This window comes from Eucyclogobius newberryi, unplaced genomic scaffold (assembly GCF_026437365.1).
Source record: "Eucyclogobius newberryi isolate DKJ021-1_F unplaced genomic scaffold, fEucNew1.0.hap1 SCAF_9, whole genome shotgun sequence".
Lineage (NCBI taxonomy): Eukaryota > Metazoa > Chordata > Actinopteri > Gobiiformes > Gobiidae > Eucyclogobius > Eucyclogobius newberryi.
In genome coordinates, this window is record NW_027316532.1 from 26,111,259 (window position 1) to 26,137,346 (window position 26,088).

General features: G+C 40.2%; 1 protein-coding gene across 1 annotated transcript in view; it reads right to left on the reverse strand.

The window, feature by feature from the left end:
• The window catches only part of gmds (GDP-mannose 4,6-dehydratase), a 131,600-nt gene extending 105,512 nt beyond the window's left edge, over nt 1-26,088 (reverse strand). Inside the window, exons 1-4 of the mRNA XM_072439512.1 lie at nt 25,942-26,088; nt 17,621-17,665; nt 14,735-14,822; nt 14,542-14,651 (exon numbers count right to left, since the gene is read on the reverse strand). Of these exons, the coding sequence (XP_072295613.1) occupies nt 14,542-14,651; nt 14,735-14,822; nt 17,621-17,665; nt 25,942-26,040 (342 nt within the window). The 5' untranslated portion in view covers nt 26,041-26,088. The remainder of the gene's footprint in view (nt 1-14,541; nt 14,652-14,734; nt 14,823-17,620; nt 17,666-25,941) is intronic.

Sequence of the window (26,088 nt, forward strand, 5' to 3'; positions counted from 1 at the left end):
TGTCAGTGTAAAGGGAAACGGTGAACACTGCTCTGGTTTGGATGACTTTTTCCATGTCATTAAGTTATTACTTGCTGTAAAGGATCATTTATGGGAACTATTGGGAATGTCTGCGGCCCCTGGAGTGCAGTTGTACGGCAGGACTCCGCCCCGACACGTCCTTTATGATTGCTCCAACCTACAGCAAAGACCAACAGTGCACAGCTCTACACAAACCAAACACCCACTCATACTCGTGTATGGGCGTCAGGGCTTTTCCTAACGCTCTTTGGTGTCTTACTAAATTTGCCTGTGCTGAAAAGTAAAGAAAACAACCAAGTGTTTTCTTTAGTGTGCCCACACCAAGCCAAGTGGAGAGATAATCTTCAGACTAATGGTGTTGAGATGGCAGTTATCACCTCACTCATTTCAAAACAGCATCATTATCATAAAAGTCTAAATGTCAAGACATTAGTTTGAAAAAACAAACCACATTTGAGGGGCTTAACAGGATAACTCAGTGTAGTTAAATCTGCCATACAACTTGCAAATAAGTTTGGAAAAGTATTTGTATTTTGTATACCTTAAAAGGCCCTACTCTGTGTTGGTGTTTTCCCGTGGGTTTAAACGCAACAGGTTTGGTACGGTTTTAATTTTTTTAATTCATTCTGCATTTTAATTGGGACAATATAGATATTTTTTGTCCTTCTGCTTCACTGCAGTGATCCACAACCTTTTTTCTCATCAGGACCAGGGGTCTCATTTATAAAGCAAGCATGTTCAAAATGCTGCATATGGTACTGTCCATGTTAAGTTTGTTATCTTGTAATACACAACTCAACATGTAAATGAGATCAAGAAAGGAACCTTCTTGATCAAGTTTGTGGAAGGTTATGTTTTGTTTGAAAAGGGTCATATTCTTATGTTTGTAGTTCATCAGGTTCATTGGTTGTAACTTGTGTACATTTGGAATAAAACACAGGGACATTGCAGTAGACAATAAATCAGACGAAATAACATAGAAAATATAAATATAATCTTCCCCCGGAGTTAGGAGGCCCCGTGGCTGGGGACGTCTGCTTTACTGGACAGGAAAGATGCAAGTGTAAAATTGGGTTAAGGGGGAAGAGAAAGTAATTAAGTTGTCATAACAGGAAAATTCAGAATCTTAACATTTATTAGCTGCACTGTTATAGCAGGGACGTTTCATCCTCTCTAATAACCGGACCTCTGTAGACTGATTTATGTGCTAACCATGAGGAGAGCAGACTGGATTCAGAGAAAACAAATAGACTTGGACAGGAGGATCCAGAGCACGGTGAAGGGGGTACAACATTGAGTCAACAATGTGAAACTTGGCACTCCTGACAGTTCACGGCCGCCAGCCTGAGCTCGTCTGCTGGTCTAACTCGCTCCACAGATGCCAACGCCGTGATCGATGGTGCCGACGACACATACACACGGAGGTAAAAGGTGACTAAATATCAAGCAGAACGTATTTATCAAGACAATACACGCTTTCTCACACTAGCACGGAATATAAGCTTAATAACCAGCATTAATACCAGTCTTAAGTGCAATTGTGAGGCCGCCCTAAGGCAAGGAGTGTTTCAAGCGTTGTCATGCACAAAGTGACAAATAGACAGCTATAAAAATAATTGCATTGTGCCTTCCCTCTCTGAACGTGCCCTGTGTGTGACGGTCAACATTTACATTTTCATGGTATTATTTTGGCAAGTCTTATATGACCTTTATATGACTTCTGAAGGCGTCAGTTTTTCAACTATAAATATTTCCCAAGTACACGCAGAGCCCAAATGGAATCTTGACAGATGGCCTCAGAACAGCTGATGAAGGGAAACGGGGTCTTACAGCGATCAGGCGATGATAGCTTGACAAATAGTCCCAATTTACTTTTGTCATTCACACATTTGGCAGAACTAACTCGCAGTAAAAGCCCATTTCAGCCTGGGAGATGTTTCTCTCCTTCTAAATGTAAAAATTGCAAGCACGGCAACTCACAGTGAAGTTGTTGAATTTAAAAAGTCATCTGGAAAAAGTTGACTTAATATGTAGCTGTCTAGATAACTCAAGGTGGAAACAGTTACATTTACTTAAGTCACTTTTGAAGAAAAAAAATGTTTGTAGTTCTGTGGTAGTTTTCTGACTCCATACTTTCACTTCTTCTTGAGTAATATTTAGTTTGAAGTAACAGTACTGTTACTTGAGTCAAATTTAAGGTTATCTTTCCAACTGTGAGTAATTTAATAGTGGCAAAAGCATCATCATGACGGCTTCTTGGCAATAGGGTAGAGTAGCAGAGTCTAGTAGTAAAATCATTATAAACTACAGAGTTATACACTTATTAACCTGCTGACTTCTGCATTATGGCTGAATGTTTATTATTCATGGGACAATTGTATTCTGATATTAAGGGCATTATGATATTCCAATGCATTTATTTTTTCTGCAGTACATCCAGAACGCTGCTCTCGGGTCCTGACAACAACCAGGAAGTACCATCACATTAGTCCTGTTCTCAGGTCTCTGCACTGGCTCCTGTGGCTCAGAGAATAGACTTTAAAGCAGCTCGGCTTCAGAATCAGAATGAGAATCAGAAAAGGTTTATTGCCATTGCCAATTAACAAAATTCACAAACATATTAACTTGCTTTGATGATTCAGTGCATCATACAACAATGAGCAATAATAAAACATATATAAATACAATTAAAATTTACAATAGGAAAAAAATTAAATTAAAATAGGCTTACAATGTACACAGAATTTACAGCTAAATTTACTTGTGTAGAAGTCTCTCCATGGCCAAGCACCAAAGTACATCTTGGTCTCTAAGGACCTCCGGAACCTTCCCCCAGTCTTCCTGAAGATGTGAGACAAGCTTCTACTCTAGCAATGTTCAAATCTAAGCTAAAAACTGTTTTTTGTAGCTGTGCATATGACTGAAAGGATTTTCTTTGCACTCTTGTCTTTTATGTCTTAAACTGGTTTGCAATGTCTGTCATATGACTCATGTCTGTGCTTTTAATGCATGTTTTTCCTGTTGTGTGAAGCACTTTGAATTGCCTTGGGTATGAATTGTGCTCTACAAATAAACTTGCCTTGCCTATTGTATTGCGAGGTACTAGGCTATATCATTTCTTCTATGGATTTCTGATAGTTACTCAATATAAATGAACATTGTATGTGTATTGTATGTAATGTATTTAATGTATTGTCATTAATATCACTAGGCTATGTGCAATGTCATGAACACTATTGCGTTCAACGAGAATGATAAAATTAGGAATGCGCCTTAAGGACTAATTACTAGCTATGTCAGAAACTGCATGTACGTACACTATGGTCCGACAAATCAATCATTTGCTGCTCAATAAATACCAGAAATGCGTTACTGCATCTAATGTTGTCTAATAATAACACAACAAAAGCATGACTATAAACCAGGCGGTGATGCAGTGAATGGCCAAACCCTTTGAGAAGAATGTCAGTCTGATCCAGGCAAACAAGCAGAGAAGAAACAAGAAAGTCCAATCTTAACAATGTCAATAATCATAAAACATTACATAAAGAACAATTACCATCATATTGTAACTGACTGTTTCAGTTTTGCTGCTTCCCACGATCCCCTGACCACCAAGTGATCCAAAAAAGGTGAGATCACAGCTCATTACACCGGCTTTATGTTTATGCAATGAAATCCTGAGATTACATAATAGATAAATGTGAGAATTGTAGAGCACACCTACTCATCCTCGTGGACAAAATAAAGACGGAAACAGCTCCTCCGGAAATAATTACTGTGTCAAAATGTAGACGTTTTGAAATTATAATTACAGCATCTATTACTAAGTGTCTTAGTTGCAATAAGAGTTTAATCCAGGAGTGTAAAACTACAGAATGTGATGTAAAAATATGTACCGTTTAAATGCGGTCACGTCGTAAAGGTGGAACTACTATGTTAAAGATGTCAAAAGAGTAGATTCACTTCATCATCAGTGGGGTCTTCCAAACACATGTGAAGGGATAAACATCAACTAAATGTCATTGTATTACTACTCAGTGGACACGTGTCACCAGGCGTTTTTAATCAGATTTCTCTTGAACAAACAAATCAGATCTAATAATTGAGTTATCCGATAATCTGATTTTTTTCCTGGCTAGTGTTTCTGGGACTGCACACTGAACTAAACCTGGACTAGAACGGGGCTAAAGCTAGACAAGAACAGGACCAAACAAACTCAAACCAAACAAACCAAACCAGTATCAAAACTAGGAAACGGGTGAAAGCAACAAAACCATAACCCGTGTTAACTGTAAAGAATGAGCTTGCGTCACATCTGGAGGCCTCGGCTGAGAATTTGGCTGTGGCTGGTCAGTAATTCTCAACGTCAACAAAACATAAAACATAAAATCATTGGTGCAAAACAACTGTCGCTGTCCAAAAATGTAGTCTTAGGCCGTTCAGATCTTCGCTATGATTGCCAGCAACTGAAATCCTTTGTACACACCATTTGAAGTCTATGTAAACATTAGAGTGAAGGGAGAAAAGAGAAAAGTACTCATGTGGGCAAATCTCTGTGTCAACTCAGTTGTCCTCATTGTATAAACTACTGAAAGTGTATTAGAGGTGTAAGGATTGGGAAAATAACAGTATATGGGTAAATAATTTTATATAATTTGTTTATTCTTGTTAATTAAATGAGCTTATTCTTGTTAACTATATATAAAATATTCCGTTCATCTAGAGATCTAGAGTAGAGAGCGTTCCTCCAGGAAGCTTTTAACTGGTTCAAAAAGCAGTTGAGTTTAGAATCAAATTTAAAATCCTCCTCTTGACTTCCAAAGCCATAAATGACATGGCCCCATCATAAAGTATCATATCAACCAAACAGACCACTTCGCTCTCAAAATGCTGCAATTCTGGTGATTCTGGAGTCTCTAAAAGCACAGTAGGAGGTAGAGCGTTAAGCTACCAAGCTCCTGTGTTATGGATGCTCTTCAACTTCCTGGAGGAACGCGCTCGACTCTAAATGAACGGAACTTCATCTGCAAATGAACATCTGCAGCCTGTCCGTCTGTAGAAGGAGGATCTCTCATTCACCGTTTTTCCCGAGGTTTCTACTTTTTCCCCCCACAGTGTTCTATTGTAGTTTTTCCTCACAGAGAAGGAGGGTCTAAGGACAGGGGATGCTGGGACAGTGATCAATTGGCTAACAATAGTTTTATTTGGAAATAAACAAAAAATATTTTGCTCAGCATAATTAACGCCATTTTACATTGCATTTGAGTGGCCATAATGTTTATGAGCAAGAAGTCAAACTTAAACAATGCGCATAAATTAACTCGGTGACGCACTATGGCAAACTGTATGTCATTCTGAGAACCAAAATAACCTAGCAACTGCTGTTTTGTGTTGAGTAAAAGGTCTTGAGGCAAAAATACTTGCCACGCCAATGATGCAACACAAGGAAATTACCATATGTGATCAGCTACAATCATGTTTACTTTTACCAACCGTATTTCAAATAAATCATTAGATTATGCATTATTATTTGCATGTGCTGGATTTTTACAGCTAGACTAGACATCTCTGTGGAGGATATAACAACAGCGAGGAAGATTAATGACAAATATTGAATGTAATGCATAGTTACGCACTTCTCACCTCAGCTCAGAAAAGCGCTGGAGGGATCCGTTTATCAGTCATCACACAGGTAAAAATAGAAGGAGAGGTATGCGTTGAGACAAAGAGCGCATAGTTTATAGATAGTGAATGATGACATCGCAGGTGGTAAAAATAGTCAAACTTAAACATTCTTAAATTCTTTCAAATCTATATCGAGTTGGTCTGTCTGAAAACAGTTTAAATTATGCTCTGAATAATACTCAGGACACTAACTACTGTCCCCCAAGTACTTCCTTCAGTTCAGATGAATCTATAACATGTTTTGTACATATTATTTCAATATTCATTCAAGCAAGGGCTGTTTAAACTTTTTTTTTTTTTTAAATGAACAAAGTGGAGGGTCACTGATGATCAGCACAGAGCTCTGTGGTTCAAACGAGCCACCACAGGATGATTTTTAGGCAAAGAACCATTATATAAACTACAGTACTTTTGGGACTTTAAGCCACTACTTTTTTCCCACGCTTTGAACCCTGCGGTCATTATAACTTTTTTTATAACATTTAATTTATAGATTATTACTGGCAAACAGCCACCAGAGGGCCATCAAGCAGGAAGCGTAAGCGTTTGACATCCTGTAGAAGAAGACGTCAGTGGAAGCACTGTCCAAGGGACACATCGTGTTTTCTATATTTTATGCTTCAAAACGCTTTGTGTTTTATTACAATCAGAATCATACTCACGTAGAAATGAGTTTAATGAGGAAGTGAATCTACACCCAGCACAGGACCCTAACAGGGGCCTGAAGCCCCCAACAACATCTTGCTCCTGGGATCATTCGGGTGCTCAAACCCCTCCACCACGTTAAGGTGGTGGTTCAAGGAGGAGTGTAAATGATCCCTGGTTATATAAATAATGTATACATAAACCTGTCATTTAATATAAAGTGTGTTTTGCAATCATTAATATGTACCCGGAAATGGCACAGATTATGCTTTAGTTGACTGTGAAGTTAAATTGGTCAACAATGTAATTAATTTTTATGTGTGATGTTGTATTCCTAACATACTGAAAATGTCACATTACCTGTTCATCTTCCCACGCTGGGCCATCTCTGTGGCTCACTGCTGCCATCTATGCTCCTTTATCTGAACTACACTCTGTTTGTTTTGGCTTCTCCTCGCCTTAAGATGATTTAGGTTATTTGAGTCATGATTTAAGGTACAAATTTAGATGCAATCAAACTCAGCTTTGTGATACTATTTATTTACCTACCGTCTTTTTTAAACCTCAGAAAGTCCCCCGCTACTCCCTCTTGCCTTTCCCAAACACTGTGTGTTACAACTTTGCTGGAAAACTGAAAAAGAACTGACTCATGAGCAGAGCAACAAATCTGACCCACAAGGATCAACCACAAAACATTCCCTGACTTCGAGCGAAAGGGAAAGTGCAGACGTGTTTCTTTTGGCACACAGCAGCCTATTCTTAAGCTAAAGTTCACTCTCAGCACAGCCAGGCCAGACGCAGGGCTTTATATGAAGCCTAACCTTTCCAAATCAGGATCAGTCAGCTCTGGCAGAGATTTGGACGCCCACGACAAGGCCACCACCGATAAACGTGTAAAACTGACTTTATATCATGTACAATCCACTGTACAACAAATACAACAACACTATACGAAAATGAAGTAGTTGTACAGTCATATTGATCAGTTTTGATTTAGAAATAAATGTTGTGGTCTCTTATGAAAATCAAATAATATTACTTTTTAAATAGTAAGCGTTATGAAACCTAAACCTCAACTTTAAGAACAAATTAATGTACTATATATAACACATAACTATAACTAACTCTATGTGCCTTTATTTTCACAAGATCTGTCGATTTGAGAACAATAATTGTGATCTTCAAACAGTTCTCAAATGTTAATGCTCGGGATAAAATAAAAATCCAAACGCTTGCCGAGAAATCTGCAATAACATGTTTTTTTTTTTTCAGATTTTGTTCGACTTTATCACGTTAGATTGACGTACTTAAAGAACTTACAGAACGTGCATTGCCATTTGGCCAAAACGGCAACGGCAATCTTAAAACAATGGAAAACATGGCACCTTAAAGACTTGCAGACCGCACATATGCAGCTAATGATTCCCCCGAACGAGGAAAAACAGGCGCTTTGGTCGGGAATGCGCCGGTCTGGACTCATCAGGGCCGCGTGCCGTGCAGCAGGCGCAAAGTGTGATTGGACAGTGCAAATGTAAACACCAATCAGAGAGTGAGTAAACCGGGCCAAGGCAGGCGAGACCGCTCATCCTTTACAGGATTATTAACGCACATACTGTACTAGATTATGTTTATTCAAGACTAAAGGATTACAAAGAACTATTGTTAACTAAAATGAAAAAAAAGGCTTCAATTACACTATTACACCCAAGCGACCGACACGCTACAGATATCGTTCCAGGGTTGGATTGATAATACACAGAAGATTATTCAGAATTATGAGAATTTACGTTTCCAAATTGAAATGTTGAAAAAATGTAAGATATACAAAATTGGTTTATTTATTTGGATTTTGGTTGGATTGTATTTAGCACAAGGAGAAAAAAAAGTCATGTATTTTTTCTGAAGAATGGTTAGTTATCCAAAAAGCTCCACAGTATGGCATTAAACGCAATAAAAAAAAAAACTGTAATTGAGTAAATGCAAGATAGATATGTTTAATGCCATGCTGTGGAACCCATGGAGACAAGCAAGTGGCCAACTTCCCCCAGAAAAGTTGCGCCTTTACAGTAGTTCGCCAAAGAGTATTCACATATCAACCATTACAATCCCGACAAACGGTGAGCGTCCTTGTAAATCCAATGTGTTGTGGGAAAACCGGGGCAAACACTTTAACACCGCAGTAAATCGTCTTACATCTTCTTCCAGTTGTAAAACAAACCGAGCGTCTGCTGAACAATGCGATATACACATGAAGCCAACTGGAGCTGGATGACACGTGGAAACAGTCAAAACAACGGCAAACTGACAGAACACAGATGTTGAGGAGCACGGCCACAATCTGCAGCGAGTGGAAGGATTAGAAGCTTTGTGTGAGAGTGAACAGCTGGCACACGTAAGCCCTGCGAACACATCGACACGACAACAAGGCAAACGGAGGCAAAACTGTGGTGCGTCAGGAAGGAAGCGACTCGCAAGACCGCTTAATGGAGATGAACTATGAAAATGTATTGAATAAAACACCAAAAACTTCAAAATCATCTCATTAAAAGTAGAAAGATGGTGCTCGTCTGCTCCGGAGGGACAGTCGGCTATGATTGATCGTTTGAAGTGACAAAGTTTAAGAACGGGGTTGGGATTAAGAGGAATTGTTATGGTTAAGGTTAGGAAAATGGTTGAAATTTGTTTGAAGGGGCTGTAAAAAGTCAATTCTGTTTTGCCCCAGTACATTCACGTTATAAAAGCATCTATTTGGGTAGAAAAAAACAGACTGCAGTGTGTTGCCTGCATTAAATCATGGAGTAATTTTATTCTCTGTAAAGCAGGAAGTGTGGTGTTGGCAAGCTAGTTGTTGTTAGCTTTAACGTGACGGCAAAACTCGCTCTTCATGTTTTTAAGACAGTAAAAATCAGGCACAGCACATTTAGGTATAGGGACAGGGTAGAGTCAATCTCTTCAATCCCTCTCGAGTCGACTATCGAGCACTAACAAAAGTACAACCTGCCTGTGCGTAGATGGTATGTAGAATAAAAACCTGGCATTGTTAGTATTGACACTGGCAATATGCGTCTGGTCACATAAATGCAGCATCTGGATCCTGCATTTATGTCACCAATAGCACTTTTTATTTTACTCTTCATTTCATTTTCATTTTCTTATTGTGTCTTATCTTCTGGCACAAGATTTCCCTTCTGGTTTTAATAAAGTGATATCTCATATGAAGTTCCATAAGAGAAGCAGCAGGTAGTGCGAGCGCTTTTGAATATTTGTGTATGCAGGCAGAACCCTTTAGGCCAGTGGCTCTCAAACATTTTACACCAAGTATCAAAGATTTGGCTTTCCGAGCGCCACCAGATCTAAAAGCAGGTTTATAACAGGACTCTTTCAGAGCTAAATTGGGGAACCAGTGCTTAATTAAGAATACAACATTTACACAGTAGTTTGAACCAAGTAATTAGTCAAGGAAGAGCAAAAATGTGGGAAAAATGTACTAAAAATGACAGAAACCCAAGAACTGAAGGTGTCCGCGTACCACCTAAGAGCTCTTGCGTACAACAGTTTGAGAAACGCTGCTTTCAGCTACATTTTTAGTTCTAATTGGAATGAGGCTTGTAATAAGACTAGGGCTGGGGATCACAGGGTCCCTCACGGTTCTGCGATACATGCAATAATCGATATATTGCTCATGAAGAACCCAATACATTTTAACAACACTTTTCTTTGTTAAACCACGACCTGCTCGAACTGAAAATGAAATAGACCTATTTTAATCATCAAAACAGTCAAAATGTCAGATGGTGTGCGTGAAAAAAATTCCTTTCTTTAATCAAGCAGTACAATTCTAGTGAAGTCACAAAATCATTTGGGAAATTATACTAAAAATTACTGACGGCAATATAGCGATACAGCAGCCCACAATATTGATACTGTATCACCAAATTTAGTATCACACATACTTCCCAACCCTCCCGATTTAGTCGGGATCGAGTCTCTCGATTTTATGATATTTAAATCGAAAAATCTAAATTTGACCTTTTCTACGCCGTTATCCTTTATTTTGGTAACGAAGGCGAGCGGGGGGAACAGCTAACATGGGCGCCACGAGATTTGTTGTGATTACGCTAATTCTGGGCGTGTTTCCGTCCAAGAATGCAAATCACAAAGTTAAAGTGTGCAGGTCGAATTTAATATGAAATTGACATCATGATGATGAACGACGTGAGTGGTGCCGAAACTAGTGGCGCCGACAATGACAAACCGACGAAGAAAAAGAAATACAGGTGTAGGTTCAACACTGCATGGTCTGTTCAATACAGAAACATATTGAGGAGCAATAAAGGGGACAAATATGCCTTCTGCAAGTCATGTGGCTTGCATTTCAGTGTTTTCGTTCGTTTTTTTTTTTGTTAAATTAAATTTGAACTCTCCCTCTTAGGGGGGCAATCTCCCGCTTTTTTATGCATTAACTTATCCCCCCCTGGGATGATAGATAAGTTGGGAAGTATGATCAAGATATATCGATATTTCGGCACACCCCTAAATAAGACACACATTATTTCTAAGCCAACAAATCCTCCTATGTTCTTTGGAATTAAATCCTAAGGGACATAAAATGATCCAATAAGAGTTATAACGGTCAGCCTAAAACAGCTTGTTCATGTGCACGCTGGCTGTCCTTTTACTATTCCCAAAACGAAACCACCCCCGGCTTTATCAGAACACGCTCATTGTTTACTACAGCAGAAACGAGCACCCACACGGACACACTTCATCTCAAACTGAACCACAATTTCTGAATAGACAGTTATGACACAAATGTATTGCAGAAAAGTGTTCTCATCGGACCAGACGCAATTTTAAAGACGAAGCTGCGAAGTTTGACGCCGAGACGGATCACGGACGAGACCGACGGTGGCCAAAATGTAATGAAATACAACTCGTATAAAAATGATAAAATGCTTTTTCCTTTTCGTCATAAGAGATGTCAAGATTAATCAGTTAATAAATACTCATGATTCCATAGTTCACAATAAACGGGAGTAAATTAAAAAAAAATAATAATGATCACGTCCATTTTAGAAGCATAATTTCAATCTATAATGCAAAAAAATAATCCTAAATATAAAGTGTTTTTTATCTGGCTGTTTAAGCTACAACTGGACTAAAAAACATATAGTCAATTTGTTTTATCTTGAAGTAAGTTCCTAGTTTGTGACTTCGGTTCACTGACATTGACACTAAACTTATTTTCAGATTTGGTCCTGATAAAGCCGATCTATTGGACTAAAGAACATAGTCTGTTGGCGTTGGACAGTAAAACGACGCCGACAAGAGGCACCATCTTCACATACTGTACTAACGTTTTAAAGATGTGTTAACTGGACAGTGGGGATGGCGAGTTGCCGAGTGAGCGATCTTTCCCGTCGCGGTAACACAGACTGGAAACGGGCCCCACACCACTGCTGCCCGTAATCCAGTGGCATCAGCTGTTCTGAGCGGGCTAAATGTGGTCGGAACTAACCCGAAATCAGGTTTTACTGCGTCCAGAGAAATAAACAGAACGACGCTGCACAGGTACAGGGTTTTCTGGACACAGGAGAGTGCGTGTGTGGCCTCGTAGTCCGTGTGGGAGCGAGGAGCAGAATCATGACCTCTCACCACAAAAGGAAGTGGACAGAGGAATCGTCATGTTTCCCACTTTTGACACATTTTCTCTATCTCCTGTCACTCTGCTAAAAACAGTCTGTTGTTTTAAAAGAGCAAACATCTGTCATACAAAACATGGCACTTGGAAAAAGAGACCAGGACGACCGCGTCAACATCTCACTCAGAAGATGCCATAGTTTCCGGACTATAAGTCGCACCTTTTTTCATAGTTTTGGTCCGGGGTGCGACTTATACTCCAGAGCGACTTATATGTGATATTATTCGTTATTTTCACACTGGCAACCGCGTGTCACATGTTGATTATTTTCATACCGACAACCACAAGAGGGTGCTCTAGGCTCTAAGGGACGCAGAAGAAGAATCTGCACTTCCTCTACCTCCGGAGTTCGCGGAGATGTTTAGAAGTGACACAGAGGAAGTTCAGTGGATTTAGTGATTTGGGGTAATACTGATGATTTGGTAAACTTGTTAGCATGTTCTTTAGGCTATAGTTATCTGAATGTCTGTTAATATGTTACGTTAACATACCAGACACTTACGACAGTTTGTTGTCTGTGCGTCATGTAGCTGAAGGTGTTACGTTAGCATACGGACAGCTATTCATCATGTTCTCTAATCATTTTTAAATTCTCTATTATGCATTTTTTTGGCTGGCGCGACTTATACTCAAGAAAATACAGTAATCATCATAGCTAAAATCGCAACCCAGCCTGAGCGTCGACATGGCGGCACAGAACCCTCAGGAGTAATAAAAGAAAAGAAAGAGTGAACGCCATTTCAGAAGACGTTTGAAGTTTTTTTTACAAAGTTTGTTCAATATCGTCATGAAACTGCATTTCGAGGTCAAACGTTGCACAAAGGTTCCCGTTCTGTCCAGTCTGACTCAGGCCTGGCTGCGGCGGGAGGATCAGAGCTGCCTTGGAGACGGCGTCAGATCCGCAGTAAGTCCAGAGGGCGGCGCTACGAGATCCCCAGGGACCACTACTGATCTCCGAGACAAAAGGGACATTGTGGCACGGACTGACCCATCCAAAAAACTAGACTTCCTGCCTCATCAGCTCCAGCATCCTCCACACGCTCACGCACAGTCCGTTTCCCAGAAGTCAAAGCCCTTTTCAAACATTGACTCGTAAGAACTCACTTCAGCGTAGGCGCGGCGAAGGAGAAACAGTTACGTCTGTGTATTTTGTCAACACCGCAAATACTCGGCTTTTGATAGTGTGTTATAGACATGCTCTGATAACTTTGACGCCCTGATTTTTTCAAAACCAATGTTCCCCATTAAAAGATATGGTCAAATTGTCTGTCTCCAAGAACAATAAATTCAGTTGGTATGACACATTATACTTCTAAAGCTACGTACAGACCGCAGACACCTAATCGCACCTGACGCAGAATTTGAGCACGTGTACATTTGAAAGGTTTACGCACCGGACGCGCGCTCTCGACGCCCCGGGCACTATACACAGGCGCGCGTACGGCGCGCTCGAGCTGTCTGCGCACATGCGCAGTAGAGGTGTTGTCGCATGAGCAGTGGAGTTGTTGTCTGTGTGGCCTTTCATTGTGTAAAATTGCAGATATCGAGACTGTTGTTTTCGCATTTTTGGTTTGTTTCTGTGTCTGTATTCCACCGTGAATACATCATACGGCTCCTTTCTTCCACACACGGCCACAATCAGTCTTTCGTCTGCCATTGTTGACGAGCAAGGAAAAAGTGATTCTTCTTGGGGAATTCCACAGGGAATACCGGAAAGGCGAGGGGAAATACGTACGTACGTACGTATGTCACTGGAGCGTCAGCTCTGATTGGCTGCTGTGGCGGCTGCGGCGCATCTGCTGCAGAGACCTGAACAAATCTGAGCACGTCGCGCGTCGCTTTGGCCGCCTCATACGCGCGCTCAAAGCGTCGAGAGCGTAAGAAAACGCACCAATCGCGCCGCAAAAACGAAGAAATTGAGCCGCGGATAACGCACGTTTACTATAGACTTTGAATGTAAACTGGATGCTTCGGCCGCGGCGGTGTGGAAGTCCCTTTAGTAAATCTAAGTGAACACTGTTGAAAATAACCATTAAAACATCAAATAGGGGCAAAAGCGACATTTTTAAACCAAATTATTCGCAATTCTTAAAATCTGTTAATAAGTTATAATAATACGTTAGTTGACATAAAAACAGCACAATATACCGTATTTTCCGGACTATAAGTCGCACCGGAGAATAAGTCGCACTAGCCAAAAAGTCGCACTGGAGTATGAAATGCGGTTGCCAGTGTGAAAATAACTGAAAATAACTAATAATATCACATTCAGGTTTACTTATTTGGACTATAGATTGAACTGAAATATCTTACTGTTGCTTTTAATGTGGTCACGTTTATTATAATTTGTTGTCCGTTGTGACCTGAATAATGAAATCAACCCCCGAGTCAAATCAGAACTGCAGCCTTCTTCTTCTTCTCCTCGTCACACAAGCACAAATAAACGCCAGGGTAAACGCCCGCCGAACGCCCGCCGAATGCCGTACCTTGACGTGGCTCTGCGCTCCCAGGTTGTAGACCTCCGACGGCTTCACCTGGTTCATGATCTTCACCAGGCACGTGCTGTCCGTCAGGTCGCCGTAGTGCAGCTTCATGTCTAAAACGAATGTCACTGTTACCCTGGAAAAAACACTGACTTCGATAGACGGTGGCGCAGTGCCGCGGCTTTCGAATACTTACTGCCTTCCGTGTGCGTCTGGGGGTTCTGGTAAAGATGCTCGATGCGACCGGTGTTAAAGGAGCTGGAACGGCGAATGATGCCATGGACCTAGAAAACAAGCAGAGATCGTATTTAGAGCGCCATTGTAAGTGGGTGAAGTTGTACAATATTAACAATTGAATGGTTTACATACTGTATGTCTAAATCCTAATGAATTTAGCCCGTCACTGCTATTCAGAGGCAGGTAGAGTCGTCATAAATTGAGCTGAAGTAAGGCCGTTAGGTCAAAACCACATTACTCAAATGGAAGTACAAAGTAGTTTGGCAATAATGACTAAAGTAAAAAAAATATATTGTATTTAGCGCAAAACATGGACACATGGTGGATGTTTACGAATGTATTATTGAATATGTATGTGCGTGTTTGTACGAGTATGTGTAGGAGGATGATACAATTTGAACTTCCTTTGTCTATTGTTTTCACTTTACCGTGCAGATGTAGCATTAGTAGTGAACAAAAGGTTAATATAAATAATTTTATAAGATTCAAACAAAACTCTTTCAAAAGACTTTGAAACTCAAAAACTTCGAAAAACAACAACTGAAGGGCTGGTGCGAGAAAAACTCAAACTTTGACTTAAAGGACAAATATTAAGCATTATTTGTATTGTTATTGACCTTTAAACATGCTTTAGTACCTTTGGCATCTGGTGTTTAAGAAAAAAAAACAAGGGTTTTACAAATAACAACAGACTCCATGTCACTATGGCTTTTACCACCTTAGAAATTACTTTTGGCTCCATCTTCTGGCACTAGAGGTAATCACATAAGTTAAATAGTTAAATAATAAGCTAAATAAATGCTAGCTTTGTCTGCTGCCCAGCAGAAGATCTCAGGGCCATGTTATTGGTAGAATATAACATCAAACATCAGAGAAATTCAGAATGGAGTATTTTTGATGCTCGGAGGGAGACTTTCCAAGCAGGATTCCTCAAACTAGCGTGAATGAAGCTAAATGCTACTGCGGGTATGTTTTTGATGAGGGAACAATATTAAAAGCTCAGGGTTAGTCAATTTTGCATAATGCTGAATGTGTCCTTTAAGGGAGAGTACTGTTACACTAAATGCATTACTCAAGTAAGAGTAGAAGTATGGCATCTGAAAACTTCAAAGTTCAATTGTAAAAAGTGATTGTACTGTGCTTGAGTACGAGTAACTGAGTACTACCCAACTTTGCTTTGACAACAATGTTTTGATTGCCCCACGCTGTGATGTGTGATGGCGCGTGATGCTCGGTGTTCTTCTGTGGATAAATGAGGAAGCGCTGCTCAGATAAGATAACAGAACACGATCCGAGGGGAGTCCTAACGTGGGCGGACACCGGGCCTCAACCTCACTTCCTGTATTCACTGTGCACTTCCTGTCTATGTACCTTTCTTTCATTCTGCCACAAATCAGGTTACTTTCTCTCGGTTTCACCTGTGGCTTAAAATGACCGCGCCATGGGTTCCCAGCTTTTCTGCATCCAGAGGGAAATGACATACGGCCAGGGGGGGAAAAAGCATTGCATGAACTGTAATAATTTGAGGCCAATTAGCGTCGAGTTTATTCAGTGGTGTGAAAGCCAAGTGTTGCTGTGCATTATATGTTGACAGATGTTGCAGCTGCACACCTAGCAGCAGGTGAGAGCGCTGACCTCGCTCACACTACCGTATAATAACAGCCATTTCCCTGTTAATGGTTTGACTCCGGGGTAAAAGGTCGTTTTTAATAAAGGTTAATAAGCTCACGTTGAGAATTTCTCAGGGTGAGGTGTGAGTCAATATGTATATGTGACGTGGCGGTGCTTTGAAACTGAAATCGCTGACCGTAATATTGATTTAACAAGGTGTGGATAAGTCATGAGTTTATTTGTTTTGTGTAAGTTGGGGTGGTCAAAGCGCTTCTTACAGTTAATGGAAGTTGCTGTGAGTGCCTTAGTTTAGTAATTTTATATATATATATATATATATATATATATATATATATAATATATATATATATATATATTTATATATTCAATATATCAATCAGTTTCAACTTCCTGTTTAACAACTTTCTGACCACATTTCAAGATTCAATGAATAATAGAAACTGTTAACCTTCAGATATAGTGAATCATAGCAGTATCAAGCATCATGACAAAGAAATGTACCGATACTGGACTTTGGAACCTAAACTGTTAATGACTAGGTATTTATATGAGCCATGTATCATGATAACTTTCAGAAATATTGAATTCTTTATTGTTTAATCATAATGCATTGACCCTGGAACAACTGGTCACAAACAGCATTTTGACTACTTCTTGTAAGTGGCAGTAATGTTCGTTAATGTGTATCGATGTGTCCCTGTCAGATAAAAAATAGATTCATTCAATAAATGCAAGTGCTTGAAGTCTATACGACAGGTTAGACTAAAATGTAGTTCACCATTTTTGTAAAGTTTATAATTGTACTTCCAGCAGATATGTCATAGGTATAGGTAATTCCACAACTGTTACCTAGCAACCACACTGAAAACAAGAGCCAAAATAAATTACACAATAGTTATACACAATAATACCATATAACACTTTTGTTTTGTTGAATAATTGTTTCAAACTGTCAGAAAATTGTGGTTGAACCATCTCAGTGTTTTCAATGACATGTCGCATATTGATGACATCACAGAGGGATTCTGTTTTAGAACTCAGCTGTACTTCCTGTGATTTTAAGTCATATTTTTCAACTGCATCTTCACGCATCTAAATATTTACCACAGGTTCAATCCCACCAAACTCAGTCATAGTTAGAAAAACAGAGGAACCTTCAAATAGACTAGAAGTTTATCTTTTGTTGGTATAATACATTTAGAGCTAGACTCACCTCGTAGCCTTTCTGGAGGAGGAACTCAGCCAGGTACGACCCATCCTGAGAAGATAATTAAAAAAAAAATACAATTAGTGTATTTAAAGCTGCACTGTGTAACTTTTCTGGCTTGTCACCACTGTGATGTTACTGCTTTACCTGGAGTTTTCCAGTGTGGCATTACACAACGGCCTAAATGACTGGCAACACATGTAAGCTATTAATAAATTGAACAGAATTAAATGAATGAAACTCAAATAAGCCCGAAGACAAGAAAAAAACACATAACGTCATTAGCACGTTCACTGCAGCTGTGGGAGTGGTCGGTGTGGCAGTGGCTGGAAAGAAAAACATGACAAATTTGCCTTTTTGACACTTGACTGACCACAGGAAATCAAAACTAACCCTGGCGTGTTTAAAGGTGTTGGAAAATGTTTCTCCTTAAACGTCCCGACATTCATCCTGCTGCCACGGGCCTGAGCATCCACATGGATCAAGAGTTTCTGGACAGCGCCGCGGTAGAAAACCCTGTCAATAAAGGTCTTGTTCCCTTCACCCGTGTAGCTCCTCATCTCTACAGGCGGCTCACACTTTCCGACCGCTCGTTCTGTAACACTGTGGAACATTCGGAGCCAGTCGTGCCATTCATCCTCGAGTCTCTCTTTGCACTGCAGATCCGCCTGCGACGAGCCTACGAGATACAAGCCTGGGCCGCTGCTGGGAAGAAGACTATAAGTCGCACCTTTTTTCATAGTTTTGGTTGGGGTGCGACTTATACTTATATACTAATACTCCTGAGCGACTTATATGTGATATTATTTGTTATTTTCACACTTGCAATCTCATTTCATACTCCAGTGCAACTTATATATGTTTTTTCTTCTCTATTATGCATTTTTTGGCTGGTGCGACTTATACTCCAGTGCGACTCATAGTCCAGAAAAAAACGGTATTTGATTAGCATGTTTTACAGTTAAATAAAAACTAAATATGGGTTAATATTATTAGTCAAACAGTATCTAAACATAAACTAAAAACAAAATTAAATTAAATACAATACAATGAAATCAAAATGAAATTAAATCAACAATAAGTTCCATCTATACACAAAAAATTTGAAGAAACATAATGTATGTTTTTATCTGGCCGTTTATGCCACTTTACTTTACTCAGAAAATGTGAATTCATTACTAATGAAATTGTTGTGTGTTAGACGAAAGTTTACTGCCAGCTGATCGTTTCTGTGGAGAATGTGACCTCACCAGGCAGGCTTACGTGTCAGATCTGTGGAGAGGCGAGCTCAGAATATATATGTTTTTCACAGTATGTTTTAGCGATAAAAACACATACAACTGAATGTGCAAAGAAAATATGTTTAATACCCAATTGTGGAACTTTCAAGGCAATAATAAGTTAACCTAATCTCCCTGAATACAAGCAGTGACCGACTGATCCTTCAGCAGAAAAGTTACATAGTGCACCTTTAATATATATCGTTTATTTTACTATTTTTGTCCAACTTCGCTTGTTTAATAGCGTAACTTCAAGTACAAACTAAGTCATGTCGGATATACGCCGATGGTTATTTTATCAGTGTGTAACTAACCAGAATAAGATGATCGACTGGTACATTACAGTACTGAATAAACCGTGTAAACTCTAGGACCTGCCATCAGCGTCTACCTTTAACAAATATTCAAGACGGTTTCTAAGTGCTCTTCCTCGTGAGCCTAAGATGGTCCCAGCGCTGGCAGACCCTCACTCATCCCCTCAGTGTTCAAAGTGCCGGTCGGGCCCGTGTCGTGTTTTTCCTGCCCCGGTGCCAGGGTCAAAGCGTTCCACTCCAGACCAATATGGAAAACGAGCCTGAAGAGCTGCAGTTCTGTTCCCAAACAAGAGGCTCCTTTGAGGCCGTATTAGCCCATAAACCCAGGCCTCACCTCACTGTTTCCTGTTATGGGCCGAGCACAAACACATCAGACTGTATATGGTCACGTGACGGGTCAAATACTGCTGACATCAACGTTTGGACATGGATGTGAGCAGATCTGCGCAATACAGGTCACTGTTCAATGTATAAATAAAAAACATGCAAAAAAACATGCAAAAAACCCAATGCAAAAGTTACATTTGCCTTTTATAGAATTATTTATAAGAAAATGTTTGTTCAGTCTATAAAGAAGGATCCATCACTTTTCAATGTTTTTTGTTTTTTTTCCTCCCAGCAGAGGGCACACTAAGTTTGCAAAGTACAAGGTTATTTCATGTTGTGAGTCACAATCAAATTAATCCTGACATCCAAATCCTATTCAGGCAGAAAAGAATAAACGGAGGAAATGGATCACAGAATAATATCTGAAACAAATAAGTTCAAACAACATGATAATGCAATGTGGTGTATAATAATGCAAGTTAGTGCAAGTAGAGGAGGGCAAAATATTGAAATTTAGATCATATCGAGAGTGTTGTTTTGAAGAAATGCAGAATTTGATATCAGTAAATTGTTGAAAAGTTAAATAAATGCAACAAAAATAAGGCTAAAAGGTGATATTTCTGCACTTTTGTGATTACATTTATAGATATTTCACATTTGTCTGATAATTAACCCGACACTAGTGCATTTAAAGACACATTTTTGTCAATATCGGCCAGTTGCAAATTGTAGCCAGACAAAAAGACGTTGAGGCCAATTAACAATGTAGCAAAAACCTGTGGCTAAAATGGCATTCCTGTTCACTCATCTGAACAAGTCACTCAAGCGCCCATCGTTCATCATGGCACACGTTCACTGGCTGCACGGGTCATTACAAAGGATGTCCATTTAGATGTGATGTTTATTACAGAGCTGCCAAACCCCTCGAAAAGCAACACAAAGGTTGGGACTGTGTGGGCTGCATGCTCAAGGAAGTAATAGAGCTTCAGAATAAAAGTCATAGAAAGTCATCTCGATTATATGCTGAACAAAAACTACAGGATTGCTTTCCATTCAGAACCTGCTATAATTGCACGATAATATTAATACAGTTATTATGGGGAAATGATACAAGCAACATCCAAAAAAAACTGGTTGTTCTCTCCCTGGATAGAACTCAAAATTGTGAGTCTGGTGCCCCCTGCTGGTCACATCTAAAACTAGAATTATTCTCTAAAAGAACACAAATCCTAAATCAATCACAAAAATATATAAAGTGGACTGCGTAATTCGAGCTGTACATTCAATAAAAAATACCATTACAAAGAAACAAGAAACTGTATAACAAATGAAGCAATTTAAATTGACCTGTCGTAAAGACGTGTACATGTAGGATGTATTGTGAATTAAAAAATATTGACAGTTATTGTTCGTCAGCTCTGCTTCAAGGTGGAATGTAAGACGTTTTTAAAAGGAAACTGATGGCTGCCTCTTCATTCAGAGAAAAGATGGGTGTGGAAAGAGAACACGCTCCTAGGTTTGTAAATGACATGTAGGTCAAGTAATGAGGACAGAATGAAATGCTGTACCAGTGTAAAAAAGTTGTATCCTATTTAAAAAGGAGGAGATGACAATGAACTATGAAACTAAATGATGTTGGTTATGTTAGAGAGCTACTGTCCACTGCCTGTTTAGTTTATTGAAGAGTTTTCAGGTCAATCAATATGTTCTTTCCATATTTTATGCCAAAACCAGTCCTTAAAATCACTTCTGCAGGACAAATTACAGCTGTCTCTCTTTCTTGTTTCTCTCAAATGTGTTCACATCACACAAGACGATTGAATCCTGACTCAGACATTTGCTGTATGTCCTCCTTTCTCTCTCATCATTCCCCTTCCTTTCTTTCTCATTCCATCTACTGTCTAATAAAGCCTACGGCAATTTTTTTTTTTTTGAATATAACTTGGACAAGCTTGGCGGGCCGGATGTGGCCCGCGGGCCGTAGTTTGGGGACCACTGCTCTTACCCCTTGGGCTAAACAGAGCTAAATTAAACTGTGACTGCAGATGTATGGAGTGAATTAATAATGACAAATGAATAATTACTCTGTTGCACTTTGAGAGGCTTGTCAAGCTCTCAAAGTGCAAATGGTTGTGTCATAGGGCAGTAATAAGTATCCCCCTGTTATTATCGTTTTCTCCAGCACAGTTCAAATACAAACTAACTGAACAAAAAAACAAAAAATACTATTACTTCGTCTATTACGTCGGTGTAAACCCTCATTCGTCCAGGCGTGTTCCATAGTAGAAAAAGCTTCAGTTGTAGTCATCTGGACTCAGTTTGAAAAAATAGACGTTTCGACTCTCATCCAAGAGTCATTGTCAATAAAAGAATTTAGATCGAGAACTCCGATATTAATACTGTTCTGTGGTAAGACCCGCCCATTGGGAGGAGCCTTCCTGAAGTAGAAAGAGTTGTTTGTTTCAACAGAAACTCCCCCTTGTATCTACCGAGCTAGCCTATTCAGAATCTTAATGGGCTATTAGAATCCTCTAGTTCGGGAACTCGAATCTGTAGCCAGGAAACTAGCAGACAACAGGAATCACTTGAGGTTCAATCTTAGATGCAGACAGAACAATATGATCCCGAAGAGCCTGCAGATCAAATCACCGGTCAGAGGACACAGAGCAGAGAAGATTTGGAGAAGGAGCCTTATGCAGATGCTCAGTGAAAGGATCCAGGAAAACAACGTCAGAATTGATAAATTGAAAGACAGAACAGGAACTTTACAGGAGAAATTAACCAGCATACTCCCTGAAGAAGCTTTCAAAAGAGTGATGGATTTTACACAGACTGCACAAGAAGCACAGCACAGGAAGAGCAAAGAACGCCAAATCAAGAAGTTCAACATTCTTTTGAACAAAGAGAATGCAGGTGAGGTCGAGCTAGACATTAGGACTGAGACAGACAAATTAGCGACCAGCAAAAACAATTGGATTAAGAACCTATCAGATCGTGTTCTGACACAGGCAGAAAAGGAGGTGCTCTCTAAAGGTCTCAACTTTTCTGTCACCTCTAAACACATCCCTACAGAGGACTACATCACAGCCACTGAAACGGCAATTAGAAACAACAAAATGACTGAATCGGAGGCTGCAGACCTGAGGCTACGTGTCACAGCGACCCTGAAGAGTGCCAAACCACCGCCTTCAAATATCACATCTGAAGAGAGAAAAGCACTTTCAGCACTGGAAAAAGATCATAGCATCAACATCCTCCCAGCAGACAAGGGACGTTGCACTGTGATTCTCAACGCAGCTGATTACGAAGCCAAAGTCCACACCCTCCTCGAGGACACGACCACATACGAGCGCTTGAAAAGAGATCCGACCAGTGGCTGAGAAGAAAGTGATAGACTGTTTACAAAGGCTGGAAAAAGAGGAAGCGATAGACCGGCCTCTGTATTACAGACTGTATCCTGGTGAAGCCATGCCTTGCCTTTATGGCCTTCCAAAAATACACAAAAAGGAGGTTCCACTCAGACCCATAGTGTGCAGCACAGATTCCATCACTTACAATGTGGCCAAGCATTTAACAACTATATTGGCTCCGCTTGTGGGGAATTCGGTACATCATGTGGAAAACACGCACAACTTTGTGGATAAAGTGAAACATCTCCAACTGGACCCAGATGACCTCATGATTTCATATGATGTTGTGTCCCTGTTCACCTGCATCCCGACCTCTGATGCAGTAGCAGCGGTGAGGATCAGACTGCAGGAAGACACCACCCTACAGGAAAGGACCAAACTGACACCTGAACACATATGTAAACTGTTGGACATCTGTCTGAACACCACTTACTTTCAATTCCGGGGACAATTTTACAGACAGATTCATGGCTGTGCCATGGGCTCGCCCGTCTCTCCCATAGTGGCCAACCTGTACATGGAGCACTTTGAGAAGAAGGCACTGTCCTCATTCTCAGGCATAGCCCCAAAACTGTGGCTCCGCTATGTCGATGATACTTTTGTAACAATCAAGAAACAAGAGCTGGAAACCTTCTCTGATCACATCAATGCTGTGGACCCACATATCAGGTTTACAAGAGAAGACGCTAAGGAGAATCGCTTGGCCTTTCTTGATTGTTCCACGATCAGAGGAGAGGACGGGAAACTCCAAATAGAAGTATATAGGAAACCTACACACACGGACCAGTATCTGCTCTTTAGTTCCAACCACCCACTACAGCACAAGCTGGGTGTGATCAGAACCTTACAACACAGAGCTCAAGGTGTGCCCACCAGCTCAGAGGGCAAGAAGAAAGAGGAAAAACATGTCCGAAATGCCCTCTCAGCCTGTGGTTACCCCGCTTGGGCTCTCAACAGAGTGAAGAGAACCAAGAAGCAGGACAAAAGGGAAACTGAACAGAAAAGGAAGGGTGTTTCTATCCCTTATGTCTCTGGCCTGTCGGAAAAACTGCAGAGAATTTTTAGACAACACGAAGTCCCTGTTTATTTTAAACCAGGAAACACTTTAAGACAAAAACTGGTTCACCCTAAGGACAAGTTGCCGACTCAAAAACAGAGCAATGTAGTTTATTCGATCCAATGCAGTGAAGAAAGCTGTAAAGAACGTTACATCCCCATCTTTTTCTCTCTACTTCTTCTGTCTTGTTCATTTTATCTGTATATTAATGTGTTCTGTACGTGTTGTCCCCCCTGTCTGTAAATACCCCCCCCTTTTTTATTATGTTCAGCGTCTTTGGGTCACTGAAAAGCGCTATACAAATAAAAGTTATTATTATTATTATTATTACATAGGTGAGACAAAACAGCCTCTACACAAGAGGATTTATCAGCACAGAAGAAATACAAGTTCAGGACCTCAGAGTGCCGTGCATCTCCATCTTGAAGCCTCTAATCACTCGTTTGAAGACGGTGAGGTGAAGGTTTTAATCAGGGAGAAAAGATGGTTTGAAAGAGGAGTCAAGGAAGCTATTTTTGTTAAAAAAGAAAGACCTTCTTTAAACAGAAATGGAGGGCTAAGGTTTAATCTTCCTGTTATTTATAATGGGATACTGAACCCCTGGAAAGGTAGAGGACCAGGACATTTAGATGCTAATCAGGTACTCAGGGTGGTTGAGCCAGGGTCTCACAAAGACAAAGAGGATTCTGAATAGGCTAGCTCGGTAGATACAAGGGGGGAGTTTCTGTTGAAACAAACAACTCTTTCTACTTCAGGAAGGCTCCTCCCAATGGGCGGGTCTTACCACAGAACAGTATTAATATCGGAGTTCTCGATCTAAATTCTTTTATTGACAATGACTCTTGGATGAGAGTCGAAACGTCTATTTTTTCAAACTGAGTCCAGATGACTACAACTGAAGCTTTTTCTACTTCGTCTATTACTTTAACTAGATTAAATACAAGGATGTGCCATCTGCTTCAATTTGATGTCCACACCTATTTACAATATTTACACTGACCATAAGCTGCACTGCAAACAATAACTTCAGTGGCCCACTGCACATAATAACCACTGTACGTCATAAGGCGCTGGTACAGCTGGCAGCCCGGTGTAAACGCTCTCTCTTCTTTCTCACACTTATTGTGCTTTATCTCCTATATTTTGTAAATATAGTTAGTATATTTTTTTCTATTTTACTGTACGATAGGGACACGCGCTGGAATAGTTTTTTTAATTCAACTGTTTTTGACTTTTTTCGGCTGGATTTGAGCGTTTTTCGTTGCGTTCGTTGTGTTGTTGTGACGTGAGCTAGCTCCGAGCGAACAAAACTGCACTTTATGAATCAAATCAATAAAATTACGAATCAGTAAGCGGTGTGTGTGTAAGAATGTCCCTATTGTGTGGCAAACACATGTGTAGTCATGGTATTGTATTTAACCAGGACTACACCAACACACAATGATGATGGGGTCAGGTTTAGACTTCTGCATAAACCCAATCCAAACCGAATGAGAGCTTGGTGGGCAATGTAAGTAAGTAAGTAAATGTTATTTGTATAGCACCTTTCACTGCCAGGAGTCACAAAGTGCTTCACAAAAACACAGAATAAAACAATAAAAACACAAAATACTTACAGTGAGCAATACATATACAACAATATACAGTCAAATCATTCCCTAAAGCAAATGCAATTTTTTAAAAAGGCCTGACTGAATAAAAAGGTTTTGAGCTGACCCTTAAAAGCAACAACAGAGTCCAGAGTCACTCCAGAGTCTGGACGCAGCAGCCTGGAAGGATCTATCTCCTCTTGTCCGAAAACGAGTGCGAGGAAACAACAGGAATTTCTGATCCAAAGACCTCAGTGAAGTACCGTGCCTTTCTTAAATAAAACGAGCCTGTCATTCCATGCGTTTTGCGGACGAAGCCCCTGAAACCAGAGAGATGACGTGAGAGTTACCTGTCCAGTGATGCCAGTGATGAGAGCCACCTTTCTCTGCTTGCTTCCGGGTCCGTTCAGCGCAGAGCTCGTTGCGGAAGCGTCGGGGGATGAAGCCATCGTTCGCCGAGTGGAAACGTTACAGTTTTTAAACACGAGAGGAAATGA